The 23,830-nt window shown below is 41.2% G+C and overlaps 1 protein-coding gene across 1 annotated transcript; it reads left to right on the top strand.

The window, feature by feature from the left end:
• The first annotated feature begins 21,559 nt into the window (after window positions 1-21,559).
• Window positions 21,560-22,444, top strand: LOC105515956 (40S ribosomal protein S4, X isoform-like). The gene has a single exon (XM_011947920.1). The coding sequence runs from the start codon at window positions 21,583-21,585 to the stop codon at window positions 22,372-22,374; it is 792 nt and encodes a 263-aa protein (XP_011803310.1). The 5' UTR covers window positions 21,560-21,582; the 3' UTR covers window positions 22,375-22,444.
• The last annotated feature ends 1,386 nt before the right edge of the window (window positions 22,445-23,830 follow it).

Here is a 23,830-nt window from a genome sequence, read left to right as displayed (position 1 = left end):
AATCGCTTGAACTCGGGAGGTGGAGGTTGCAGTGAGCTGAGATTGTGCCATTGCACCCCAGCCTAGGCAACAGAGCAAGACTCCATCTCAAAAGAAAAACAAAAACAAAAACAAAAATCAGCCATTTGTGGTGGCACATGCCTGTAGTCCCAGCTACTCAGGAAGTTGAGGCAGGAGAATTACTTGAACCTGGGAGGTGGAGGCTGCAGTGAGTCAAGACCACATTCCAGCCTGGGTGAGAGAGCAAGGCTCTGTCACAAAAAAAAGAAGTTAACTCAGATGAAGAATCAAGTGCAAGCAGTTTAAGTGATGTAAGTTTGGAAGCGCATGATACAAGGGAGGGAAAGCAGACAGTACAGGAGGTGTTACCAAGCTAACCACAGCTATGGACAACTGGTGATCAGTCCCACTATGGGAGTCTGAGCACCAGTGTGGAATATACTCAGCATAGGCTGCTCTGAGGGATGGGGAGCTCGGGTATTTCTTGACTCCTGCCAGTCATTGACTACGGGCTGCCCTGGGGGAATGTCCAGGCACTTCCAGGATGCCACACTAGCAGCAGCCAGAGAGCACCCTCAGGCAGGGAAATGTAGCTTCCTACAATGGGAAGTCTGACATTCTGCAGCAGAAGTGGTAAGGCAAAGGGGTATGTGCAGGGTGCTGGCAGCACTTGCTACAACCCTGCTCTGGTGTAACCTCGGCTTGGGGAGCATAAAATCCTGGCAGCTTGGATGCCAGGCAGGACACGCACATACAGGTCAGATCTTTGGATCAGTGGGATACTATGTGCCCTGACAAGAGCCGTGAGCTCTTCCATGCCAACTTCCTTTCATACATTTGCACATTTCCCTGTAGCTTCCCCAGTCCTTTCTCATATCCTCATACTGTTTATGGTGTCCACCCCACTGGGGTGAAAATGGGTGACAACACCCATGACTTGCTCTTGTTGCAGCTGCCCACAATCTGACAATTTAGATCCATCTGGTCCGTGAAGCAAGTAATAATACTCTCTGTGAAATTGGAGACACAGGGCCTGCAATCTTACACATAAACACAGGGTCAGGCTTCCCTCTGAAAGGCACAGCATCCAATGTGAGAAGTACAGTCAGACCTAACTCCACACAGTAGCTGTGGGTTTAAAAAGCTATGTATTTTCATCAGTGCTCCTCAAACTTTTTCATCAAACTTCCATTATCAGTGGGAGAAGGTAGATCATGTATTCCTGCTCGTAGCTCAAAGTGGGATTATTTGAGTATAAAAATGTTTTATTCAACATTGAGTGTCATGGACATGGAGTTTTTGTCTACCAGGATCCTGTTCTAGAAGGAAAACAGTCCCCCTCACTGCATCATTGCTATGGGGCTGTCATTTATAATGGCTTTGGATCCTTGGTCACAGGGCCGGGCTGTAGATAGGAGGCAAGGTCAATCATGGTACTCCATGGGCAGCTGCCTCCAGCAGGGCCAACTGAAGTCTCTTTTTAATTTGTTATTTATCTATTTATTTAGAGACAGAGTCTTGCTCTGTGACCCAGGCTGGTGTGCGATAGTAGGATCTCGGCTCACTGCAATCTCTCTCCTGGGTTCAAGCCATTCACCTGCCTTGCCTCCTGAGTAGCTGGGATTACAGGCACCCGCCACCACGCCTGGCTAATTTTTGTATTTTTAGTAGAGATGAGGTTCACCATGTTGGCCAGGCTGGTCTCAAACTCCTGACCTCAGGTGATCTGCCCGCCTCGGCCTCCCAAAGTGCTGGGATTGCAGGTGTGAGCCACTATGCTCGGCCTAAAGTCTCTTTTTGAAAATTGGTGTATGAATATGAAGAGAAAGAAGTTATTTTTCTTCTGTGGGGGGCTAAGCAAAGAGAATAAAGATCTGGAGTTGCCAGCAGTCAGTTTAACTAACTTGGAGAAAGCCTGCACACAGAATGAGGCCAAGCAGAGCAGAAAGATGGAAGAGCTAGAGCTCTGACAACATCATTGGAACACCTATATCCAGCCATACCTGAAGCTTCATGGGCTTCCCAGACAAGTGAACCCCTCCAAAAAGATGGGGGAGGGGGGGTGGGCAGCAGTTAATTAATTTGTAATTGGAAGCTTTATAAAGTGGTTTGTAAGACAGATATTCTAGAAAAAAAGTGCCTTGTTTACCCTGTGGCTTCATATTTCCCCAGCACATATACCCTAGAAAAATACGAGGCTGGATTTAGAATCATGACCTCACGTCTTTATTTCAGAGATGCTTTAATTGCACCTTTGACTATTCTTCATATCAGCACAGACTCTGATCACTTTTGCTCTAAATTTCCTTGGCCCCTCCCCAACCTGATCCTCCCCAGCTACCTGCTCCTCCGCTGTTCCTCGTGGTGCCTAAAGGTCTGCTCCCATCCTCCTTGGGTCCCCTGCTCTCCCCTTGACATAGCTCTGTGTTCAGGCACCCTTCTTCCCTGCCTCCCCATCCCTACCTTGAAAAGTGAAACCCATGAGATGTTAGCCACTGAGGAGGGAAGCTTGGAACAGATTTCTGGGGTCAAAACAGAGAGGACTATACCAAGGTGGCATGCCATTGCCAGAGCGGACTGCGAAGATTCCCTGCTATTGAAGCAGTGAGTCTGGTTTTCAGGAACAGAAGGCAAAGATAGGGTCCCAACTCTAACCCAACAACCACAGAACATTCCTCTTTTATTAAGAAACTGTGGGCCAGGTGCAGTGGCTCACACTTGTAATCCTAGCATTTTGGGAGGCCAAGGCGGGTGGATCACCTGAGGTCAGGAGTTCAAGACCAGCCTGGGCAACATGGTAAAAACCTGTCTCTATTACAAATACAAAAAAAATTAGCTGGGCACAGTGGTGGGTGCCTGTAATCCCAGCTACTCAGGAGGCTGAGGCAGGAGAATCGCTTGAACCTGGGAGGCGGAGGTTGCAGTGAGCCAAGTTTGCGCCATTGCACTCCAGCCTGGAAAACAAGAACAAAACTGCATCAAAAAAAGAAAAAAGAGAAAAGAAAAAGACACTATGGTACAAGTAGCACTAACACGCTCCCAAAACACACAAAAGTAGTAGCAGACAGGCCCTACTTTCCAGGCAATTTTAATTTACCTGAAGGATAAAGTAAAAATGTAGAGAACCATCACAAGGTAAAATAGAACCGAGTGCCTGGCAGAGCAGGAAAAAGGGTATGAGTAATCAGCAGATGAGGTAGAGGGGGCTGAGTGAGGTGAGTTAGCAGGAGAGGGACTCTTGGAGGAAATGAATCTTGAGCCAGGCCCTGAAGGAAGTCGTTGACAAATGTAAACTCTCCAGCGGGCCACAGAGGAAGAGGCTGGGCTGTCTGCGGGCGTTGTGTAACTCACATATCCTCTGACCTGTTTGTCTGTGAAGACTCAGGCCAGCTCTGAAGCTATTTAGCCTTGATGTCTAAGTCTACACAAAACCACTGTCTTGGTTAAAGAAATGTAGTGTGCTTGGCACAAGGCACACCCTATAGATGATGTCATGTCTATAGATCAAAGCCAGGCTAATGTCACCAGGCAAGGGAAGAAGACTTAGAAAATACAGTCTGTATTATGCTTTTTCTTTTTTTGGCCTTCTGTTTCCAAGGTTAGTTTTTAGGGTGAAGATTTTCATCTTGATTACAGCTCTTGGTAAACGAAGGTCATTTTTAAAGTCTGATTCCTGGAAGTGAAATGTAGAATTTATGGAAACACAAATTCTTCAAATTCTTGTTGATGTGTTAATTATGCTAATTGAAATAGAAGTCCTCTTTAAAACAACAGCAAAAAAAAATCTACTTTTTGCCTTAAGAGCAGAAAGTGAATAAGAGACATAATAATGGAGTTTGCAGACTATTCTTTCCTTGCAAGAGACATCAGCTGAAACACGGTCTTTAGCCATAATGAAAACACATTTTTAAGTTCCTTGCTTATTCTGGCAAGATAAAAATAAGTTGTAATGAAACAACTTCTGTCAAGACTAGAAGCTTTGGCCTTATCACCATTGTTAAAAGCAATCCAAGAAATACTATTGAAGGCTAATTTTGTTGCCCTTTTGAAGAGAGTTTTGAAATTAAAAAAAAAAGAGCCCAGACAATAAGCTAGATAGGAAGGACAAGTTCCTCCTTGGCAGCCAGTGTCGAATTACACTGTCCCCTATCTGTGGATAAAACAGAATTGTGCTCTTCAGACTGCCAACCCGTTACTTGACAACCACTACAAAAATTTCACAATAAATGAAACTGACAGTCCACTTCACCAGATTGGGAGTACATCTGAACTTCTACAGCAAGACAGCTGGACTTGAGTTCATTTCCCTGGAGGCTAGGCTACAGCAATACCTAGTGAAAATAATGATGGACACATATTTCCAAGGCATTTGTAGCCTGCACTCGGGTTCCAGTCTTATCGCAGAAGCAAGATCAATTTTCACATCCTTTCACTAAATGGATGGGATGCGAAATTACTCCTATTGTCAATAAGCATTCTCAAGGGCTGTGGTAATTGTGTAGCCCGGCACAGCAGAAAAGAGGTGCTAACAAAAGCACATAGACAATTGGTTACCATCAATTTCCTGTGGCGTTGGCACATGTGAGTAAGGCAGTTAAAAAAAAAAAAAAATGTGGTCCTGGGTAAAGCCTATACCTTCTCCATCAGTAGCAAATCCAACCAGCAGAATGCAGGTGGCAGGTGATTTCTCCCCCAGGAATCTCTGAAAAGTGTGCAGCACCAAATCTAATCACAGCCAGGATTTGTGGATTGAGAAACCACGGGCCTAACCTGCCTGGTCATTTCTGCATATCAGCTCCCCCCGCCCCCATCACACTCCATTCCTCCCATCTTTTGTTCTACCGCATTTGTGAGATGAGCACCAAATGACCTCTTTGACAATGGACCAGAGTGGACAGCTTCATTTTCATCCCCATCTTTAAACGTTTGACCTATGTGAGATACTTAGATTAGAAACAGCTCCTGGCTCCTGCCTTCTTATTCGTTTTGTCTTAAATGCACTGGCCTATATATCAGGAACAAAGAATGAAGACAAAAGTAAGCCCATTGGTGAGGTGAGTTAGGACAGAGGCAGAGAGCCTGATGGAGTATGTAAATGAAACATACTGCCCTTGGTCTCCAGATCTCAGATTGTCTTGCAGATACCAAAAGCTGATCCAGCACTAATGAAACATCATTCTCAGGAAGGTGCCCATAAGGTCAATTTCTTCACCGTTATACAGATGATTTATTTCCTCTAAAATAGTCCATCTAATTCAACCAAAAGTAAATTTAATAAAAAGCACTTTATATGCTTGCATAAATATAACGTAAGTAGGAAGTTCCTATTTTGACAGTTTGACAATAAAGGTAGAAGCAATGGGAAAACAATTTTCATGAAGCATATAGATATTGGATTTACAATGTTACGAGATCAGGTCCACCTTTTGAAAATTCTGGTTCCGTTTGGGATCTAAGCTGTCAATCAGTCAACAGAAAGGAACATTTCTTTCATGCCTTTGTCTGTTAAAAAAATAAAATGTTCTTCTCCAGGTTTGCTATCAAAGAATTTCATTTTTGCAGTCCCGGAAAAAAACAGATAGAAGAAGGAAACCAACATTTACTGAGTGTCAGACATTATGTTAGGTATTTTATATACAGTATATATTTCACAAATGTTATCTAATTTAATTTTTATAATACTGAGGAATGATTCAACTCCAGGGTGTCTGGCCTCTGAGCTTGGGCCCCTCCCTCTCTATGCCATTATGACACACTGTTTGCCAATTTTCAGAGAAATAGAGTACAATAAAATTTACTTGGCAGTAATGAAAACAATTTATTCTATTGTGATAAAAAAGACTTTACCTCAAGTTTTATTTATCTAAATGGCAACTATTATGGTTTTGTTTTATTACTTGTACATCCGTTGTAGTTAAAAGTAAGACGGGTGTTAGGTTAGGCTGAATCTTCACTGATCCTGTTATTTTCTAATATCAAATTATGTATTTAACACCTTTTCTAATAAAGTGAGAGGGCAGGGCCAGACACGGTGGCTCATGCCTCTAATCCCAGCACTTTGGGAGGCCAAGGTGAGCAGATCACCTGAGGTCAGAATTTCGAGACCAGCCTTGCCCAACATGGTGAAACTCTGTCTCTACTAAAAATACAAAAATCAGCCAGGCATGGTGGCATGCATCTGTAATCCCAGCTACTTAGGAGGCTGAGGCAGGAGAATCACTTGAACCCAGGAGGCAGAGGTTGCAGTGAGCAGAGATCACACCACTGTATTCCAGCCTGGGCAACAGAGTGGAACTCTTGTCTCAAAAAATAAATAAATAAATAAAATGAGAGGGCAGGAAAAAAATGGTGGTTACTCGAGTCTTTTGGTTATATAGATTGTGTGTACTATTTGGTATTATTTACTTGTTTGTGTAGGTTCATTAGAGTGTATTCCCAACCTTTGCGCTTGGGACTTTAAGCAAAATAAAATTAAAGGCCTTAATTCTCCTAAACAAACATTTCGGTTTTTATTTAACAGTAAAATTAGATAATATTAACAATATAAACAGGCTCAAGAAGGGTTGAGATAAATTTATATACCAACCCCCCGCATTGTTGTGTGAGGGCTGCTTCAGAGTTGAGGTGGGTGGTCATTTCCCAGCACTTCTGCCTTCCACATGGGCAGGTTCAAGAAGGGTTGAAATAAATGTATGGATCTCAACTGCCTTATATATTAAGAGAAATTAAGGAATTGGGAATGTATTCTAATTTCAGAAAGCAATGCCGTGGAAAACCACCACTCTTCTCCATAGACTGTTACTTGAAGGGTATTAGAAGAAACACTGCATTTTTCATGCATTTCTCAAGTTTATTTCCATCAGCTTTCCTTCAAAACTCATTTTGCTTCATCACTATCTAATCTCCTAATTTTATCAGCATTTTCTAAACCTCCCAGGAGACAAATCTGAGAATAGCACTTTCCAATAATGGATTCTTTGAAATACGAAGGTCTGTGATATGCTAATAAGGTTCTGCCAAATAAAGAATCTCTTTAGGGAATACTAAAGAAAATCACACAGGTTTCACTTCTGGTAAAGGCCAAGTAACTCACGTTAGACCAACCCTTCTGTAGAAAAAGACTAAATTCCTGAGAAAATATACTCTCAAAAAATACAGACAACTATTTGAAGTTACTAAAAAATGATCAAAAATGGGCTATAATACTGAAGAAGGGAATGGCATTGGATGAATTTTCCATTTTTACAGCTTTTGGTCCTAGGACAGGCTCTACAGAGAGCTGTTCCAGGAGGAATGGTTAAAACTCAAATAGAAGCTCAGTGGTACTTGGAGAACTAGAAACACAGTTCTGGATAACTATAGCAGCTAGAAAGTTGGGGGACATCTCAGAAAGGAGAGAACCAGAAAGGAGGCTGCCCAAATTCTATGTATCAATCTCTGGCTGACATCTGAACCATGCATGCATGGAGCAGATTTCAAAAGCCCAGCTAAAAATAAATTAACTGAGATTTTAGCTGATATCCTTCTCTAGGAAGACAGTTTGCAGTTTGAGTTCAGCCAGGTTACCTTTCTGCTAAAACAAAAATGGAAATCTCTTTAAAGGAACATCATAAAATTCAGAATGTCTATACCATATCATTCACATTGTCCAGAATGCAATCCAAAATTACTCAGCATACAAAGAAATCAGAAAATGTGACTCCTACTCAAAAGAAAAGATAATCAACAAAGACTGACACCTAGATGACCCCAATATTGGAATTAGCAGACAAGGATTTTAAAGTAGCTATTATAACTATGCTCAACAATGTAAAGGAAAATATGCTTATAATGAGTTTGACCATAGAACACTAAAGAACATCTCTATGGAACACAGTTTGAGAAATGCCACCCTCGAGATTCAAATGATGCTACCTGCAATTAGACTATAAACAAAAGATCCATAGTTTTGGGTTGACCCTGGTACTGAGTCAATATTCTGTAGGGCAAATATAATGCCGAGTTATGAGTCACAGAAAAAACATACATTATTTGCTTTGTGCCAGATAACATCATTTCACAAAATAGGTTTGTTATTTTGTGAAATATAGAAACTTTTAGAAAAGTTAAATTAATTATGTGCTCAAGGTTACTCAATGAGTAAGTATAGACTGGGATTCAAACTCAGTGCTGTCAGACTACAAAGGCCACACTCCTCATTCTGTTCTATTCCCTTGCTGCTGAAAGTGTCGTGTGTGGACAAGCAGCAGCAGAATTGGCCTGGGAACTTGTTAGGAATGTAGAATCTCAGCTCCTGATGAAGACCTACTAAATCAGAACCTGCATTTAACCATGTGTGTAATTGGCATGCACGTTGTATTAGTCTGTTTTCATGCTGCGGATAGAGAGATACCCGAGACTGGGCAATTTACAAAAGAAAGACGTTTAATGGACTCACAGTTCCACGTGGCTGGGGAGGCTTCACAATCATGTTGGAAGGTGAAAGGCTTGTCTCACATGGCGGCAGACAAGAGAAGAGAGCTTGTGCAGGAAAACTCCTGTTTATAAAACCATCAGATCTCATGAGACTTACTACCACAAGAACAGCACAGGAAAGACCCGTTTCCATGATTCAATCACCTCCCACCAAGTCCCTCTCACAACATGTGGGAATTGTGGAAGCTACAATTCAAGATGAGATTTGGGTGGGGACACAGCCGCACCGTATCACATATTAACGTTTGATAATAAGTTTATTTTAATTGGATAAGTTATTAATCAGATACGATTAATCAGGTAAGTTATTAATCAGATATTAATCAGATCAGATTATTTAATAAGAGCTTATTAAATAATCAGAGTTTGAGAAGCATTGGTCTATACCAGTGGTTCGCAGTGTAATCCCTGGGATCAGCTTCAACATCAGCTGGGACGTGTTAGAAATGCAAATTCTTGGGCCTAATCCCAGAACGATGGAATCAGAAAAATCTGTGTTTTAACAAGCACTTCAGGTGATGCCGATGCCTATTAAAGTCTGAGAACCACTGGCCTACGCCACGCAGCCTCACATTAAAAAGTAACTGAACCTGGCTAGAAGGGGAAGTGAGTGAAAGGCAAAAGTGAGAGAAAATTGGATTTTGACAAAAATAAACCAAGACCCAATAGGGTAAAGTTTCAAGTAATAGCCTATGTGAAGAAAAGCATACAACTTGACTAAGAGACATAAAAGATGACAAATCTAACATGGCAATGCTTTACAATTAACATACCCACTTAATGTAAGATGAATTCCTATCCAAGTGAGGAGTTTGATAAAGAAATTATAAAGTTCCTACAAAATAATAAATAAGCAAAAACCAATAATTTTTTTAAAAAAGAAGATAAGTGGGGAGGCTAACTCTACTAGAAAAGTATGCTAAAAGAGCTACAATAAACAAAGCACAAGAATCTGTAACTAGATTAACTAGATCGATTATGTGACTTCTAACACAGTAATTTTCAAAAAGAAGGGCTTTTTCCAACAATGAACGCCATCCCCTGGAAATTTTGTTAAGCCTCTCTTTAGGATCAAACTCTCCGATTATACATCCTTGCATATTGTGATTTTGAGTTTTGTGGAGGTAGCAAAAATAGTAAGAACCACTTCCCCACAGTATATAAGAATTTAGCATATGATTAAAAGGGCATCTCAAATTAGCATAAGTATAGAATATTTAATAATTCATACTGAAGGAAATGATTATTCTGGGAAAAATTAAGTTAGTGTCTCCCATCAGAATTTTTACCACATGGCCGGGTGCGGTGGCTCAAGCCTGTAATCCCAGCACTTTGGGAGGCCGAGACGGGTGGATCACGAGGTCAGGAGATCAAGACCATCCTGGCTAACACAGTGAAACCCCATCTCTACTAAAAATACAAAAAAAATTAGCCGGGTGCGGTGGGGGGCGCCTATAGTCCCAGCTACACAGGAGGCTGAGGCAGGAGAATGGCGTGAACCCGGGAAGTGAAGCTTGCAGTGAGGGGAGATCACGCCGCTGCACTCCAGCCTGGGCGACAGAGCAAGACTCCGTCTCAAAAAAAAAAAAAACATTTTTTACCACATATATTTCAGAACATTTTAAAGTAGCATGAAAACATACAACAGGAAATATACATTTAACCACACACAATTTTTAGTTTTTTTTTTTCTTTGAGATGGAGTCTTGCTCTGTTGCCCAGGCTGGAGTGCTGTGGCGTAATCTCGGCTCACTGCAACCTCCACCTCCCAGGTTCAAACAATTCCCCTGTCTCAGCCTCCTGAGTAGCTAGGACTACAGGTGCCCACCACCACGCCCAGCTAATTTTTGTATTTTTAGTAGAGATGAGGTTTTACCATATTGGTCAGGCTGGTCTCAAACTCCTGACCTCAGGTGATCCATCTGCCTCGGCCTCCCAAATTGCTGGGATTACAGGCATGAGCCACTGCTCCCAGCCTAAAATTTTAACTTCTATCTTCGAAAAAATGACAATATTTAAAAGGCAATAATAAATTATACAAAAAAAGTGACAATTATGATGGAGAAAAAGTTAACAAACTTAATGTTTAAAGCATTTTTACAAATCAATGACAAAATCACTGAAGTCTCAATTTTAAAAGTGAGCAAAGGACACAAACAAATTGTGGAATAAGAATACAAATGTTAATATTCATATTTTAAAGTACAAACTTATTGATAATTGATAATTAAAATACATGCTTTTAACTCATATTTGATAGTTTAAATTTGGTTAAGATTTTACCAGGCAATATATACATACTGGTATGCCTGTATATGGAAGAACTATTCTGGAAAACTATTTTCTAGAATACAGTGGAAGAACTATTCTAGAAAGCTAGCTGGTAATGACTTCATCCAGTAATTCCACCCATGGAAATTAATCCTAAACAAATAATCAGAGTTTATTGCATAAAATCAAGCAAAAAATTAGAATATAATGATCATAACTGGAAAAATTACTAAATACATGATGGCAGATTCAGTATATATATAGATGTATTAGTTTTTTTGAGACAGGTTTTTGCTGTGTCATCCAGGCTGGAGTGCAGTAGCGCAATCATGGCTCACTGCAGCCTCAACCTCCTGGGCTCAGGTGATCCTCCCACCTCAGCTTCCTGAGTACCTGGGACTACAGGTCCATGCCACCCTGCCCAACTAAATTTTTAAACTTTTTTTGTAGAGATGGGGTCTCCCTATGCTGCCCAGGCTGGTCTTGAATTCCTAGGCTCAAGTGATCCTCCTGCCTTGGCCTCCCAAAGTACTGGGATTACAGGCATGTATTCTCATACTGCTATAAAAATACTACCCAAGACTGGTTAATTTATTATAAGGAAAAGAGATTTAATTGACTCACAGTTCCACATGGCCATGGAAGCCTCGGGAAACTTACAATCATGGCAGAAGGGGAGCAAGGACCTTCTTCACATGGCAGCCGGAGAGAGAAGAGTGAGAAGCAAAGAGGGAAGAGTCCCTTATAAAACCATCAGATCTCGTGAGAACTCATTAAAGCTTGGGGAAAACTGCCCCCATGATCCAATCACTCCCACCTGGTCCCTCACTCGACAGTAGGGATTATGGAGATTACAATTTGAAATGAGATTTGAGGGGAGGACACAGAGTCAAACCATATCAAGGCATGAACCACCATGCCCAGCCTAAATATAATATTATATGGTTATTAAAGTTATGCTTCCAAAGAAAATTTAATGATATAAAACTATTTCAATATAATAGAAAAGGTTTAAAAGGCAAGATACAAAATTACATACAATAGAATTTCAGGGGCTGGGTGTGGTGGCTCAAGCCTGTAATCCCAGCACTTTGGGAGGCTGAGGTGGGTGGATCCCCCCAGGTCAGGAGTTCGAAATCAGCCTGGCCAACATGGTGAAAGCCTGCCTGTACTAAAAATACAAAAATTAGCTGGACCTGGTGGTGGGCACCTGTAATCCCAGTTACTCAGGAGGCTGAGACGGGAGAATCACTTGAACCTGGGAGGCAGAGGTTGCAGTGAGCCGGGATCACACCACTGCACTCCAGACTGGGTGACAGAGCAAGACTCCATCTCAAAACCAAACAAACAAAAAAAGAAACAAAAAAAAGAATTTCAATTTTGTACAAAGTAAAAATAAGCTAAAATATTAACAGTGACTTTCTCTGAATAGTGGGATTAGGATGATCTTAATTTTTTTCTTGAAAATTTCCTGTTTATTCCAGTAAACATTAATTACATTTATAATGAGGATTAAAAAGCTTTTTCTTCTTTTTTTAGTGAAATAGTATGAAGGTGTTAGTCTGTTTGGGCTGCTATAACAAAAGACTGTAGATGAGGTGGCTTGTAAGCAAACAGACCTTTATTTCTCACAGTTCTGGAGGCTGGAAAGTCTAAGACCAAAGTACTGGAAGATTCCCTGTCTGATGAAGCCCCACTTTCTCTAGACAACTGTCTTCTCGTTTTAACCTCACATGGCAGAAGGGACGGTGGATCTCTCTGAGACCTCTTTTCTAAGGGCACTCATCCCACTCGTGAAGCGTCTTCCCTCATGACCTTATCACCTTCCAAAGGCCCCAACCCCCTAATTCCATTACCTTGGAGGTGAGGGTTTCAATATATAAATTTAGGAGAAACATAAAAATTCAGATCATAGTAAAAGGGGTTCATGAAAACTCATTTTCTCTCTACCACAAATACCAGCACAAAAATAGTGCTATTTCTTATGGAATCAATTGATTAAAAGGCATTTATTACGCCAACCACTGTGTTACATGCAATTAAGAGCAAAATTTAAAAAAAAAACAAAAACATAAGTCCACATTCCCTGGCGCCAGTTAGCTAATAACCCAGATGAATAACGTCTCTTGGGTCTCTATTTTATGTGTACATATGTGATGAGAACTACACAAACAAGCAAGCCCCCAAAATCCCCCAGAAAATGAATTTGTCACTGATGTTATTGATACCATAGTCTTGCTCCCATTATTGTAAATATCAGAATTCTTATCTTAATCATCACTCCCTCTTGGCTGTTAAGCCCCTGTTGTACCCTCCTCATTTTTTTCTGTTGTTTGACATCACTTCTCTCTACTCCCTCCAGACAGCTCTCTAGCCACACTATCCCCAAATACGTACATATATATAATTAGATGAACAATCATCAAACTGTGAAGGGGCTGAGACTTCCTCATACTTGTAAGCAAGTTAGTCTGTTACAGTTTCAGGGATGCTGGCAGAGGACACAAGACTCCTGGGTTGGAGACAACGGATTTTATTACTCATGACACATTAAGTTTCATGAGCTTAGTGACTGCATCAGCTTCTTTTGCATCTGAAGTCTCACAAGAGTAACCCCGAGGGGTTCTGGTGGATGCTGTGCACAAAGTGGAGTTTCATCAAAGCTGAGGAGCCTTGAGCTTAGGCAACACAAATTTTCTGTAATGGGCTGCAAGCAAACCTATCCAACCTTTGCCCTGGAGGGAGACAGTATATTATTATACTCAACAGTAAACAAGTCTCCAGCAGGAGATTCAAACTCTATCTTCCAAGGCTCTTAACTATACAAATATCTTTGAAAAGACAATCTGGGACAACTATCCGTGCCTCTGGTCACAAGACAGACAGAAACATGGGAGACCCACAGGGAATTATCTCACAGCACCTTTCCCAACATTTTTTGGTAACTTTGTATTTTGATACAAATTTAAACTTACAGAAAAGTTGCAAGAATAGTGCAAGGAACTGGCTTATACCCTTATGTTTGCCAATTACATTTTGTCCCGTTTGCTTCTCTCTCCTTCTTCCCCTTTCTCCCTTTCCTCCCTCTCTCTGACTGCATTTGTGCAATATGTCCTCACAATTAGATTCAGGTTCTGCATTTTTGGCAGAATGCCACTGAAGTGATGCTGTGCCCTCATCAGTGCACTGTATCGTAACACACATGATGGAGGTTTGTCTCAATATTGGTGATGTTACATTCGATCACATGGTTATAATGGTGTCTGCCCAGTTTCTCCACTGTAGAGTTACTATTTTTCTCTTTGTAATTAATATGTCATTTATTAGGAGATACTTTGAGACTATGTAAATATGCTGTTCCCCATCAAAAATTCACCCACGAGTTTTAACATCCCTTGATGATTATCTAACTCCACCAGCCCTTCTATACTATCGGTTGGCTTGCTACCATAAAGAAGAGCTTTCTCTTCTCCCTATTTATTTATTCCTTTATTTACATCAGTATCAACTCATAGAGCCTTATTTTATTGAATAGATTATAACCTATTATTTTATTATTTATTATGATGCTCAAATTGTCCCATATTTTGCCACTGGGAGCTCCTTCAAGCACTCTCTGGTGTACAAGATGTTCCAGACTCATTTGTATATTTCTTATTCAAGCCGTAGAGTCAGTCTTCTCTGCAGTGGTTGGTTCCTTTTGGTAGAAAATAGTATTTGGAAACGAAGATCTTAGCTCTAAATGTGCTCATGGCCTCTGGCATGTATTGTTTATAGGCTCTCACAGCAAGCACACACATGCTTACACACATATACACAAAACCATGAGTTCATATTGATATTTCCAGTGTGAAATTCCTAACCAACACTGCAGGGTGCATCTTTTCCATATTAATTCTGCCCTCTATAGTGAGAAACCTGGATCCCATCATCCTGAATATCTTTACTCATTTACAATACATAGAAAAAAGTTTCAGAATTGCTAATCAGTACCACTGTGAAAAGCAAACCTTCAAAATTGTTTCTAAGGTAAAATTTATATGCAGTGAAATACACAAATCTTAACTACACAATTCAATGAGTTTTGACAAATGTACACATCTATGAGATTTAGAACACCTCCATCATCTTGGAAAGTTCCAGTATGTCTCTTCCCAGTCCATCCTATTGCCTTTCAGATTACTACCTTCTCATTTTTTTCACCATAGATTACTTGTGCATGTTTTAGAGTTTCACATAAATGGAGCCATATAATATATAGTCTTTTGTGTCAGGCTTATGTGCCCAGAATGTCTGAAAGATGCACCCATGGTTTTGCATATATCAGTAATTTGTTTCATTTTATTGTTCAGTGTTCTTCCATTGCACGGATATACCAAAGTATTAAAAATCCATTCTCCTATTAATGGATAATTGGACTGTGCTATAATTTGAATGTTCCCTTCAAAATTCATTTTGAAATGTAATTGCCATTGTGATGGTATTAAGAAGTGGGACTGTTAAGAGTTGATTAGGCCATGAGGGCAGAGGGTGGACATGATAGATTAATGCCATTATCTCAGGAGTGTGTTCGTTATCACAAGAGTGGGTTGCTACAAAAGTGAGTTTAGCCCTCTCTTGCTTGCTTGTTCTCTTTCCCTTCTGCTTTCTGCCATAGGATGATGGAGCACAAATGCCCTTGTCAGATGCTGGCATCATGCTCTGGGACTTCTCAGCCTCCAGAATCATGAACCAAATAAATTTCTGTTCATAATCAATTACCCAGTCTCAGGTATTCTATTATGGCAGCATAAAACAGACTAAGAGTCTGGTTCCAGCTCTTGGCTATTAGGAATACAGCTGCTATAAATATCCTTGTGCAAGACTTTTGTGGACATACACCTCCATTTCTGTTGGGCAAATACCTAGGTGTAGAATTTGAAACTAAGGCCCTAGAGCAGGTACACGTTCAAATTTATGAGAAACTACTACTGTTTTCCAAAGTGGTTGTACCATTTCACACTTCTATCAATAATGTATGAGAATTCCAGTTGCTTCTGCAGGAGCAGAAAACCTCTACCCCATCCTCTTAGGGTCCCCGTTGGGTCCAAGAATGAAACTTACTTACGATGGATAAAGAGGAGAAAGGCATAATAAAAGTTTTATCTGGCACAGGAGTCCTCAGAAAGAAATGAAGACCGGAGGAAGCAGTTAGAGTCAGTCACTTATCTACCAAATTGGACAATAGTTAGTTGTGAAGAGCAACTAAATTATGTGGGGCGGCTTAAATAATAAGAGTTATTTTGACAAGGTCTGTACAGAATTCTCTTGGTTTCTACTTCTTGTCCTTGAAGATAAGGCTGTTGTCTCTTCTTCTAGAATAGGCATCTTCACACAGGAATTTGATCTTCTGCTTTCAAGAAACAGCATGAAGGTCAAAGCGATCTTTTTTTTGGCATCTGCTATTTTTCAAGTGCCTTTAGCTTAAATAGTTAATATGCCAGGGTGATATATTTTTAACTCTTTCACTCCATATCCTTGCCAAAATTTTGTGTTTATAATTTTAGCCATCCTAGTAGTTGTGTAGAGATAGCCTGCTGTGGTTCTAATTTGTGTTTTCCTGATAATTAATGATGTTGAACACTTTAAAAAATATGTTTATTGGCTATCTGATGGCTTCCTATTGGAAGTCTCTGTTCAAATCTTTTAAAGATTAAAAAAAAAAACAGCTTTATTGAGATATAATTCAATGACCACACAATTCACCCATTTGAAGTGTACACTTCGACGGCTTTGGTATATTCACAGTTGTGCATCCATTATTACAATCAACCCTGGAACATTTTCATCACTCCAAAAGAAACCCTGTACTCCGTAGCCATCACCCCACAACCCTTCATCATCCTCACCCCTAAGCAACCACAATTGTACTTTCTGTCTCTATAGATTTGCCCATTCTGGACATTTCAAAAAATAGAATCATACAATCTGTGGTCCTCTGTGGCTGGTTTCTTTCATTTAGCATAGCGTTTCCAAGGTTCATCCAGATTGTAGTATGTATCAGCATTTCATTTCTTTCTTGCCAAATGTTTCATTAAATGGATATACCACATTTTATTTATTCATTCATCAGTCGATGGGAATTTTGGTTTCCACTTGGTTTTATGAATAACGCTGCTATTAATGCTCATGTACTTTTTTTGTGTGTAGATACGTTACCATTTCTCTGTATATATACCTAGAGTGCAATTGCTGGATCATATGATAACTCTGTTTAGTTGTTTGAGGAACTGAAAGATTGTTTTCCAAAGTGGCTGCACACCATTTTACATTTCTACCAGCAGTGTATGAGGGTTCCGATTTCTCCACATTATCACCAACTACCAACACTTGTTATTATATCTTTTTTATTATAATCACCACCTGTCTAGTGGGTGTCAAGTGGCATCTTACTGTGATCTCCATTTGCATTTTTCTGATGGGTGTCTCTTCCTTCAAATCTTTAGTCTATTTTTAAAAATTGGGTTGCTTGTCTTTTGATTAATGAGCTTCCGTTTCGTCATCTGTAAATTGGTGGTAATAATAACTGTGTAGCAGAGTTGTTGTGAGGATTAAATGCAATTAAATGTTGGTGACTTGTGGTTAGGAATCAGGCTTTCACTCATTACCAAGGCCAGGGATGTCTGTCTTCTTTCCTGCCTCCAGCCATCCTTAGTAGGGATAGTGTGATCTCAAAAGGCATGAATTTTGGAGTTAGATTCCAAGTAGGAATTTTGGCTTTACTACTTACAAACTTGTAATCTCAGGCAAGTTATTTAATGTCTCTGAGCCTCAAAGGGAAGGATACCTTACCTCTACCACACGAATGTGTAGATTAAATCACATGGCTTCTATTTAGTTCTTACCACAGCAACTAGCAGATCGGAGATATTCAATATAAACTGTTTTTGCTACAAATGTTTCTTTTATATGAGCGACCTCACAAGCCATGAATAAACAGGGGAATTGGTATAACGCAGATGTCATGTTGGTTCCCATGTACTTTTTTCCCCCAGCATGTAAATGTTTTGAAGCCAGGAGCCAGCTTTCTTACAATAACTACCTCTTTAATAAGAGGAAACCTTAGCACTCTATGAAGGCCTTAAGAAAAAGCTGAGAATACACACAGCTGCCTTCTTTAGCTGTAGGGACTGACTGATTTAGTGACTCAGGAACCACTATGTTGTTCTCTTGTCAAGCTTTCTGGAAAAACTGAGGGTGCTGTTGAAGAAGCAGTGAAAATGTTTCCCTTTGTATTAGAAAGATGGGTTACTGAAGAACACTACTCTTTAAATCAAATGTTTAATATTGATAAAACTGGTCCCTATTAGAAGCAAATGTCCTCCAGGGCCTATATCTCAAAGCAGCAGGAGGAGCCCTAGGGTTCAGGGGATGCAGTGTGCAAATGTTTGTGAAAGCTGAGGCTTACTGGGGTAATGTTTCATTAGTTTTGACATTGTTCCTGTGAGTGCTCCGGTTACAATTGCGTAGTTTTTTTGTTGTTGTTTTTGTTTTTTGTTTTGTTTTGTTTTTGAGACAGGGCTTTGCTCTTCATTCAGGCTGAAGTTCAGTAGTGCAATCACAGCTCACTGCAGCCTCAACCTCCCCTGGCTCAAACAATCTTCTTGCCTTAGCCTCCTGGGTAGCTGGGACTACAAGTGCGTGCCACCATGCCTGGCTGTGTGTGTGTGTGTGTGTGTGTGTGTGTGTGTGTGTGTGTGTAGACAGGGTCTCACTATGTTGTCCAGGCTGGTCTTGAACTCCTGGGCCCGAGCAATCCTCTGGCCTCACCCTCCCAAGGTGCTGGGATTATAGGTGTGAGCCACCGCACCCAGCCAGGTTTTAAGTAGACTGTCCCAACCCTACTTTTTTTTTTCCCACCAACCCTGTTATTTTGGTGCTTGTGGCCATTTTTAGACCATGGAAGCTTTTCAGTAACACACAGATGGTGTTACAGAGACATCTATATACATTCCATTTCTCTCTAACGTTTCTTACATACTGTAAAAAATCCAAGCGATCATTATAAAAATATAATATGTAGATACAAGTAGAATAATGAAAACTCACATTGATTGTGTACTCTTTCCACATGTTAACTCATTTAATTCTCACAGCAGTCCTCTGAACTAGGGGCTATTACACCCATTTTCTGAATGTGGAAACTGACATCTATCTGTAAGTAACATGAGTAAATTGAGCTTATGTAACACAGCCAAGGGCACACAGCTAGAAAGTGGTGGAGTGAGAATTAAAACCTGTGCTTTTTCTGATTTAAATTCATACGTCATACTGTTTTGTCATATAAAAAATATGAATGGGATTATACTTCCATTGTTTCTTTAATGTAACAGGGCTATGCCTTGTTAGAATGCCTAAGAAAAGGAAAGCTGTTAGTAATTCACAGCTATTTACATTTTATAAGTCTCATGTTTCATTCCAAGAAATCAGGCTCATCAATTGTTTGCATTTGGTAACATCTTAATTATACAAATAATTAGCCTTGAGACTAGATATGAACATGAAAGTATAATGAATAGTTTTGTTAATTTCTCTGTTCTGTTAGGGACAGTCATTGGTCTGTAGCATTAACAGCTCCCACATTCAGCTTACTAAATTCTCCTAACTTTCACTTTGGCAAAAGGTCTAAATCAGGGATAACAGATTTCCTCTCTCACGCCTTTTCTAACCCATTGATCATGACTGCTGGGAGCACTGTGTTGAGAAGCTCCTGGGGCCTTCTCTGATGAGTCTGTGCCATTAGTGAGAGAGTACAGGTTGGCAGCAGGTGAGCCAGGTATTTGCCAACTCTGGCCTGAATGTTGAGAAGAGAACTTAGCCCAACCTCAGAAGTTATAGCATCATATTTTCTGCTCCCTCTAATGATCCTACAAATATGCTGTGTTCTGTTGGTGGGTCGGGGTGGGGGGGTACAAAAGTCAGACACGGATTCTGTTTGAATAAAAAAGGCATAAATGGCCTTATACAAAGTAAAACATACGAAGTGCCCTGAGAGTAACAGATACCAGGACAGAAGGGATCAGAGGCGGCAAAGGATTATTTATAGGAACAGGAAGGCGGGGCAGAGAATGAATCCAGGGCTCTTTTTGAGGTGGGTCTCAAAAGATAGACAGACATGGGGGTGGCAGTGAGGTGAAGTGAGCAGGGCTCAGCTTTTTTCCCATTTTTGGGCAGATGATGAATCACCTGCTGTAGCAAGAAAGAAGGAAATGTGAAACAGGAGCATGTGCAAGGGGAGAGCTTAATGTGGCTGGAATGTCAGAAAATAAAGGAAGGAAAAGTTCGGAAACAAGGGCAGGCCCAGGCTGTGAAGTGCCTGGGAGCACCAGATTAGGAATGTTCTAGAACAATGTTTCTCAAGGTGTGTCCACAGGATGTTCAGGGTTGTTATATAACAAAAGGATCCTGTTGGACCCTGGTGTCAACTACATTTGAGAAACATTAAATTAAAAACAACGAAACAGATTTCTATACCTCAGGAGTTGGCAGAGTGTTTAAAATGCACGCGGTACACATTCAGAGTTAATGTACACTGTGAATCCCCAAGAAGGACCCGTAGTTTACAAAAATCCCAAACACAGTCATCACAGAAATGTTTTCCTTGGAGCACCCGTGAGCTGCGCGTTGTGCACGAACTTTATGAAGGTGATGGCCATCTACTGGTGTGACACCCACAACCAGCCTTAGCTGCTAATGGACCAAAGGACTGATCTAGGAACCTGTGCTATTGTTGCAGGAATAGGGAGAGAATCGTTTGCCCCAAAGAAAGCATCAAACCCTCTTTCCCTGTTTCCACCCTGGTTCATTATCATAAGCATCTGTCTTTAGCTGCTGACCCTGTGCCCCCTTTTCAGCCATGGCCAGTTGTCCTGCTCTTTCTCCAGTGCTCAGTTCTCACCCTGATAAAACTTTGCCTTCCTTTCAGGCTTCTAGTGGTGCCCTGTTTTGAATCTCCCATCTGTCATCCTGCTCCCAGACGTGCTGCCTGATGCCCCTTGACCCCTCCCCAGCCCGCCTGGACTCCTTCTTCGCCACTGCTCTGACCTCCACATACTTTGAGTGCTTTTGGTCCTCCTGGTAAACCTCACAATGTCCCGTCTCAAGCCACTCAGAACCCCAGTGTGACTGTGGCTCCAGCTCCTGCCACTTGTTCAGAGACAAAGGCACCTGTGTCTATCTTCTGAAAAGCTGGGCTCATACCTGCCTGATAAACATCCTCCTGCCACCTTTCCAGGTTGTGGTGGTTTCCAGGTGAGTTTCCATAAATCTGCTTGGGAGGGATGAGCAAGTTGCTTCTATATTTAACATGATTTAATTATCCCCTGTGGAAGGAAAAGAATTTTAGCAATGGCATGTTTAGAGCTGCACTTCCAAAGAGCTTCAGCCAATTGGGTAAAATTGGGTGTGATCACACAACAATTTAGGAGTGTAATCTCTAAGCTTTTAGAGGGCTGTTCAACAAGAAGCCAACTGTGAGGCCAGCTGTGGTGGCTCACACCTGTAATCCCAGCACTTTGGGAGGTAGAGGTGGGTGGATCACCTGAGGCCAGGAGTTCAAGACCAGTCTGGCCAACATGGTGAAACCCTGTCTCTATTAAAAATACAGAAATTAGCTGGGCATGGTGGTGCACACCTGTAATGACAGCTACTTGGAAGGCTGAGGCAGGAGAATCACTTGAACCCAGGAAGCAGAGGTTGCAGTGAGCCGAGATCATGCCACTGCGCTCCTGCCTGGACTACAGAGTGAGACTCTGTCTAAAAAAAACAAAAAGCGCTCTTTCCTTGCCTAACGCAGCCATGGCTCGTGGTCCCAAGAAGCATCTGAAGTGGGTAGCAGCTCCAAAGCATTGGATGCTGGATAAATTGACTGGTGTGTTTGCTCCTCGTCCATCCACCGGTCCCCACAAGTTGAGAGAGTGTCTCCCCCTCATCATTTTCCTAAGGAACAGACTTAAGTATGCCCTGACAGGAGATGAAGTAAAGAAGATTTGCATGCAGCGGTTCATTAAGATAGATGGCAAGGTCCGGACTGATATAACCTACCCTGCTGGATTCATGGATGTCATCAGCATTGACAAGACGGGAGAGAATTTCCGTCTGATCTATGACACCAAGGGTCGCTTTGCTGTACATCGTATTACACCTGAGGAGGCCAAGTACAAGTTATGCAAAGTGAGAAAGATCTTTGTGGGCACAAAAGGAATCCCTCATCTGGTGACTCATGATGCCCGCACCATCCGCTACCCCGATCCCCTCATCAAGGTGAATGATACCATTCAGATTGATTTGGAGACTGGCAAGATTACTGATTTCATCAAGTTCGACACTGGTAACCTGTGTATGGTGACTGGAGGTGCTAACCTGGGAAGAATTGGTGTGATCACCAACAGAGAGAGGCATCCTGGATCTTTTGACGTGGTTCACGTGAAAGATGCCAATGGCAACAGCTTTGCCACTCGACTTTCCAACATTTTTGTTATTGGCAAGGGCAACAAACCATGGATTTCTCTTCCCCGAGGAAAGGGTATCCGCCTCACCATTGCTGAAGAGAGAGACAAAAGACTGGCGGCCAAACAGAGCAGTGGGTGAAATGGGCCCCTGGGTGCCATGTCAGACCTTTGTACGTAATTAAAAATATTGTGGCAGGAAAAAAAAAAAAAAAAAGCAAAAAACAAACAAAAAAAATACAGACAGAAGCCAACTGGTGAGGTGAAATGAAGTTGGGTGAGTGGGCACAACTTTGGCAGGTAAACTTCAATGGGAAATTAGAGTGACAAGGAGAAAAGGTACAAACTATAGAGGACGAGCTCCTGCCACTATGAACCAGCCGTTGTGACCCAGGAAAGGGACTTGGGACTCATTGCAGAGTGCTCAGGAAAGTGCTCTGGTACCCAAAGGCGAACCAAGTTCGGGAAATTGTGAGAAAGAATAAGGCGGCGGGGGTGGGTAGGGCAAGAAAACATCACCTTACCTTTGTTTCTAACACAGACTGGAATGTGCAGTTCTGGTTGATACATTTCAAGAAAGAAAGCAGGGAGTTCACAAAGCATTTCAAGAGATTAAGGGGCTGGAGGGGCTTCTGTATGAGGTCAGGGTGAAGGCTGGAGGTTGACAGGATATACTGCAGTTTCAAGAATTACGAAAAGTACAATTAATGTGAAAATAGACCAAACCCCAGCTTATTAGAATGAAGAGGCTGCCTGGTCTGACTTGTATGTGGAAGCTAAACAAAGTTGATCTCACAGAAGTAAAAAGTAGAACAGAGAATACTAGAGGACAGGAAGGGGAGGAGGAAGGGAGGGGTAGGGAGAGATTTGATAAAGGATACAAAATTACAGCTAGATCAAAGGAATAAGTTCTACTGTTCTACATCATTGTAAGATGGCTATAGTTAACAATAATATATTATACAGTTTCAAATAGAGAGAGGGAGGATACTGAATGTTACCAACACAGAGAAATGGTAAATGTTTGAAATTATGGATATGCTGATTACCCTGATCTGATCATTATACATCATGTGTATCAAAACATCACCAGTTACCCCATGAATATGAACAACTATTGTCAATTTAAATAATTTTTTTAAAGAAGAGGTTTCTTGAGATTTTCTCAAGATTTCAAGCAAGTAAAAAATGGTTGCTAAATGTATGGAACTCATTACCCCCCAAGAGGTAGCATAGGCTAAAAACAGAAATAGCTTCAAAAATTACTTACATAATGTTGTGATGGCTGGCACTAGTGTATCATACTGAGGGAAATCTGTTTTAGATGGGATAAAGGAGGACAGTTCTTCCTAATACACACCCCTTAGCCTCACTTTCAGCATCAGTGAAGATTTGAGGTTGGACCACACACGACAGTCTTACTTTAATAAAAAAAATCAGGCCAGGTGCAGTGACTCACGCCTGTAATCCCAGTACTACGGGAGGTCGAGGTGGGCAGATCACTTGAGGTCAGGAGTTTGAGACCAACCTGGCTAACATGGTAAAACCCCGTCTCTACTAAAAATACAAAAAAAGACTGGACACAGTGGCTCACGCCT

This window comes from Colobus angolensis, unplaced genomic scaffold, assembly GCF_000951035.1.
Source record: "Colobus angolensis palliatus isolate OR3802 unplaced genomic scaffold, Cang.pa_1.0 Scaffold271, whole genome shotgun sequence".
NCBI classification, from domain to species: domain Eukaryota; kingdom Metazoa; phylum Chordata; class Mammalia; order Primates; family Cercopithecidae; genus Colobus; species Colobus angolensis.
Note: the sequence above shows the minus strand (reverse complement) of the source record. Positions and strands in the feature narration are given on the sequence as shown.

Excerpts from the sequence above, each read along its gene's own strand:
- LOC105515956 (XM_011947920.1), top strand. The coding sequence starts at position 21,583 with ATGGCTCGTGGTCCCAAGAAGCATCTGAAGTGGGTAGCAGCTCCAAAG.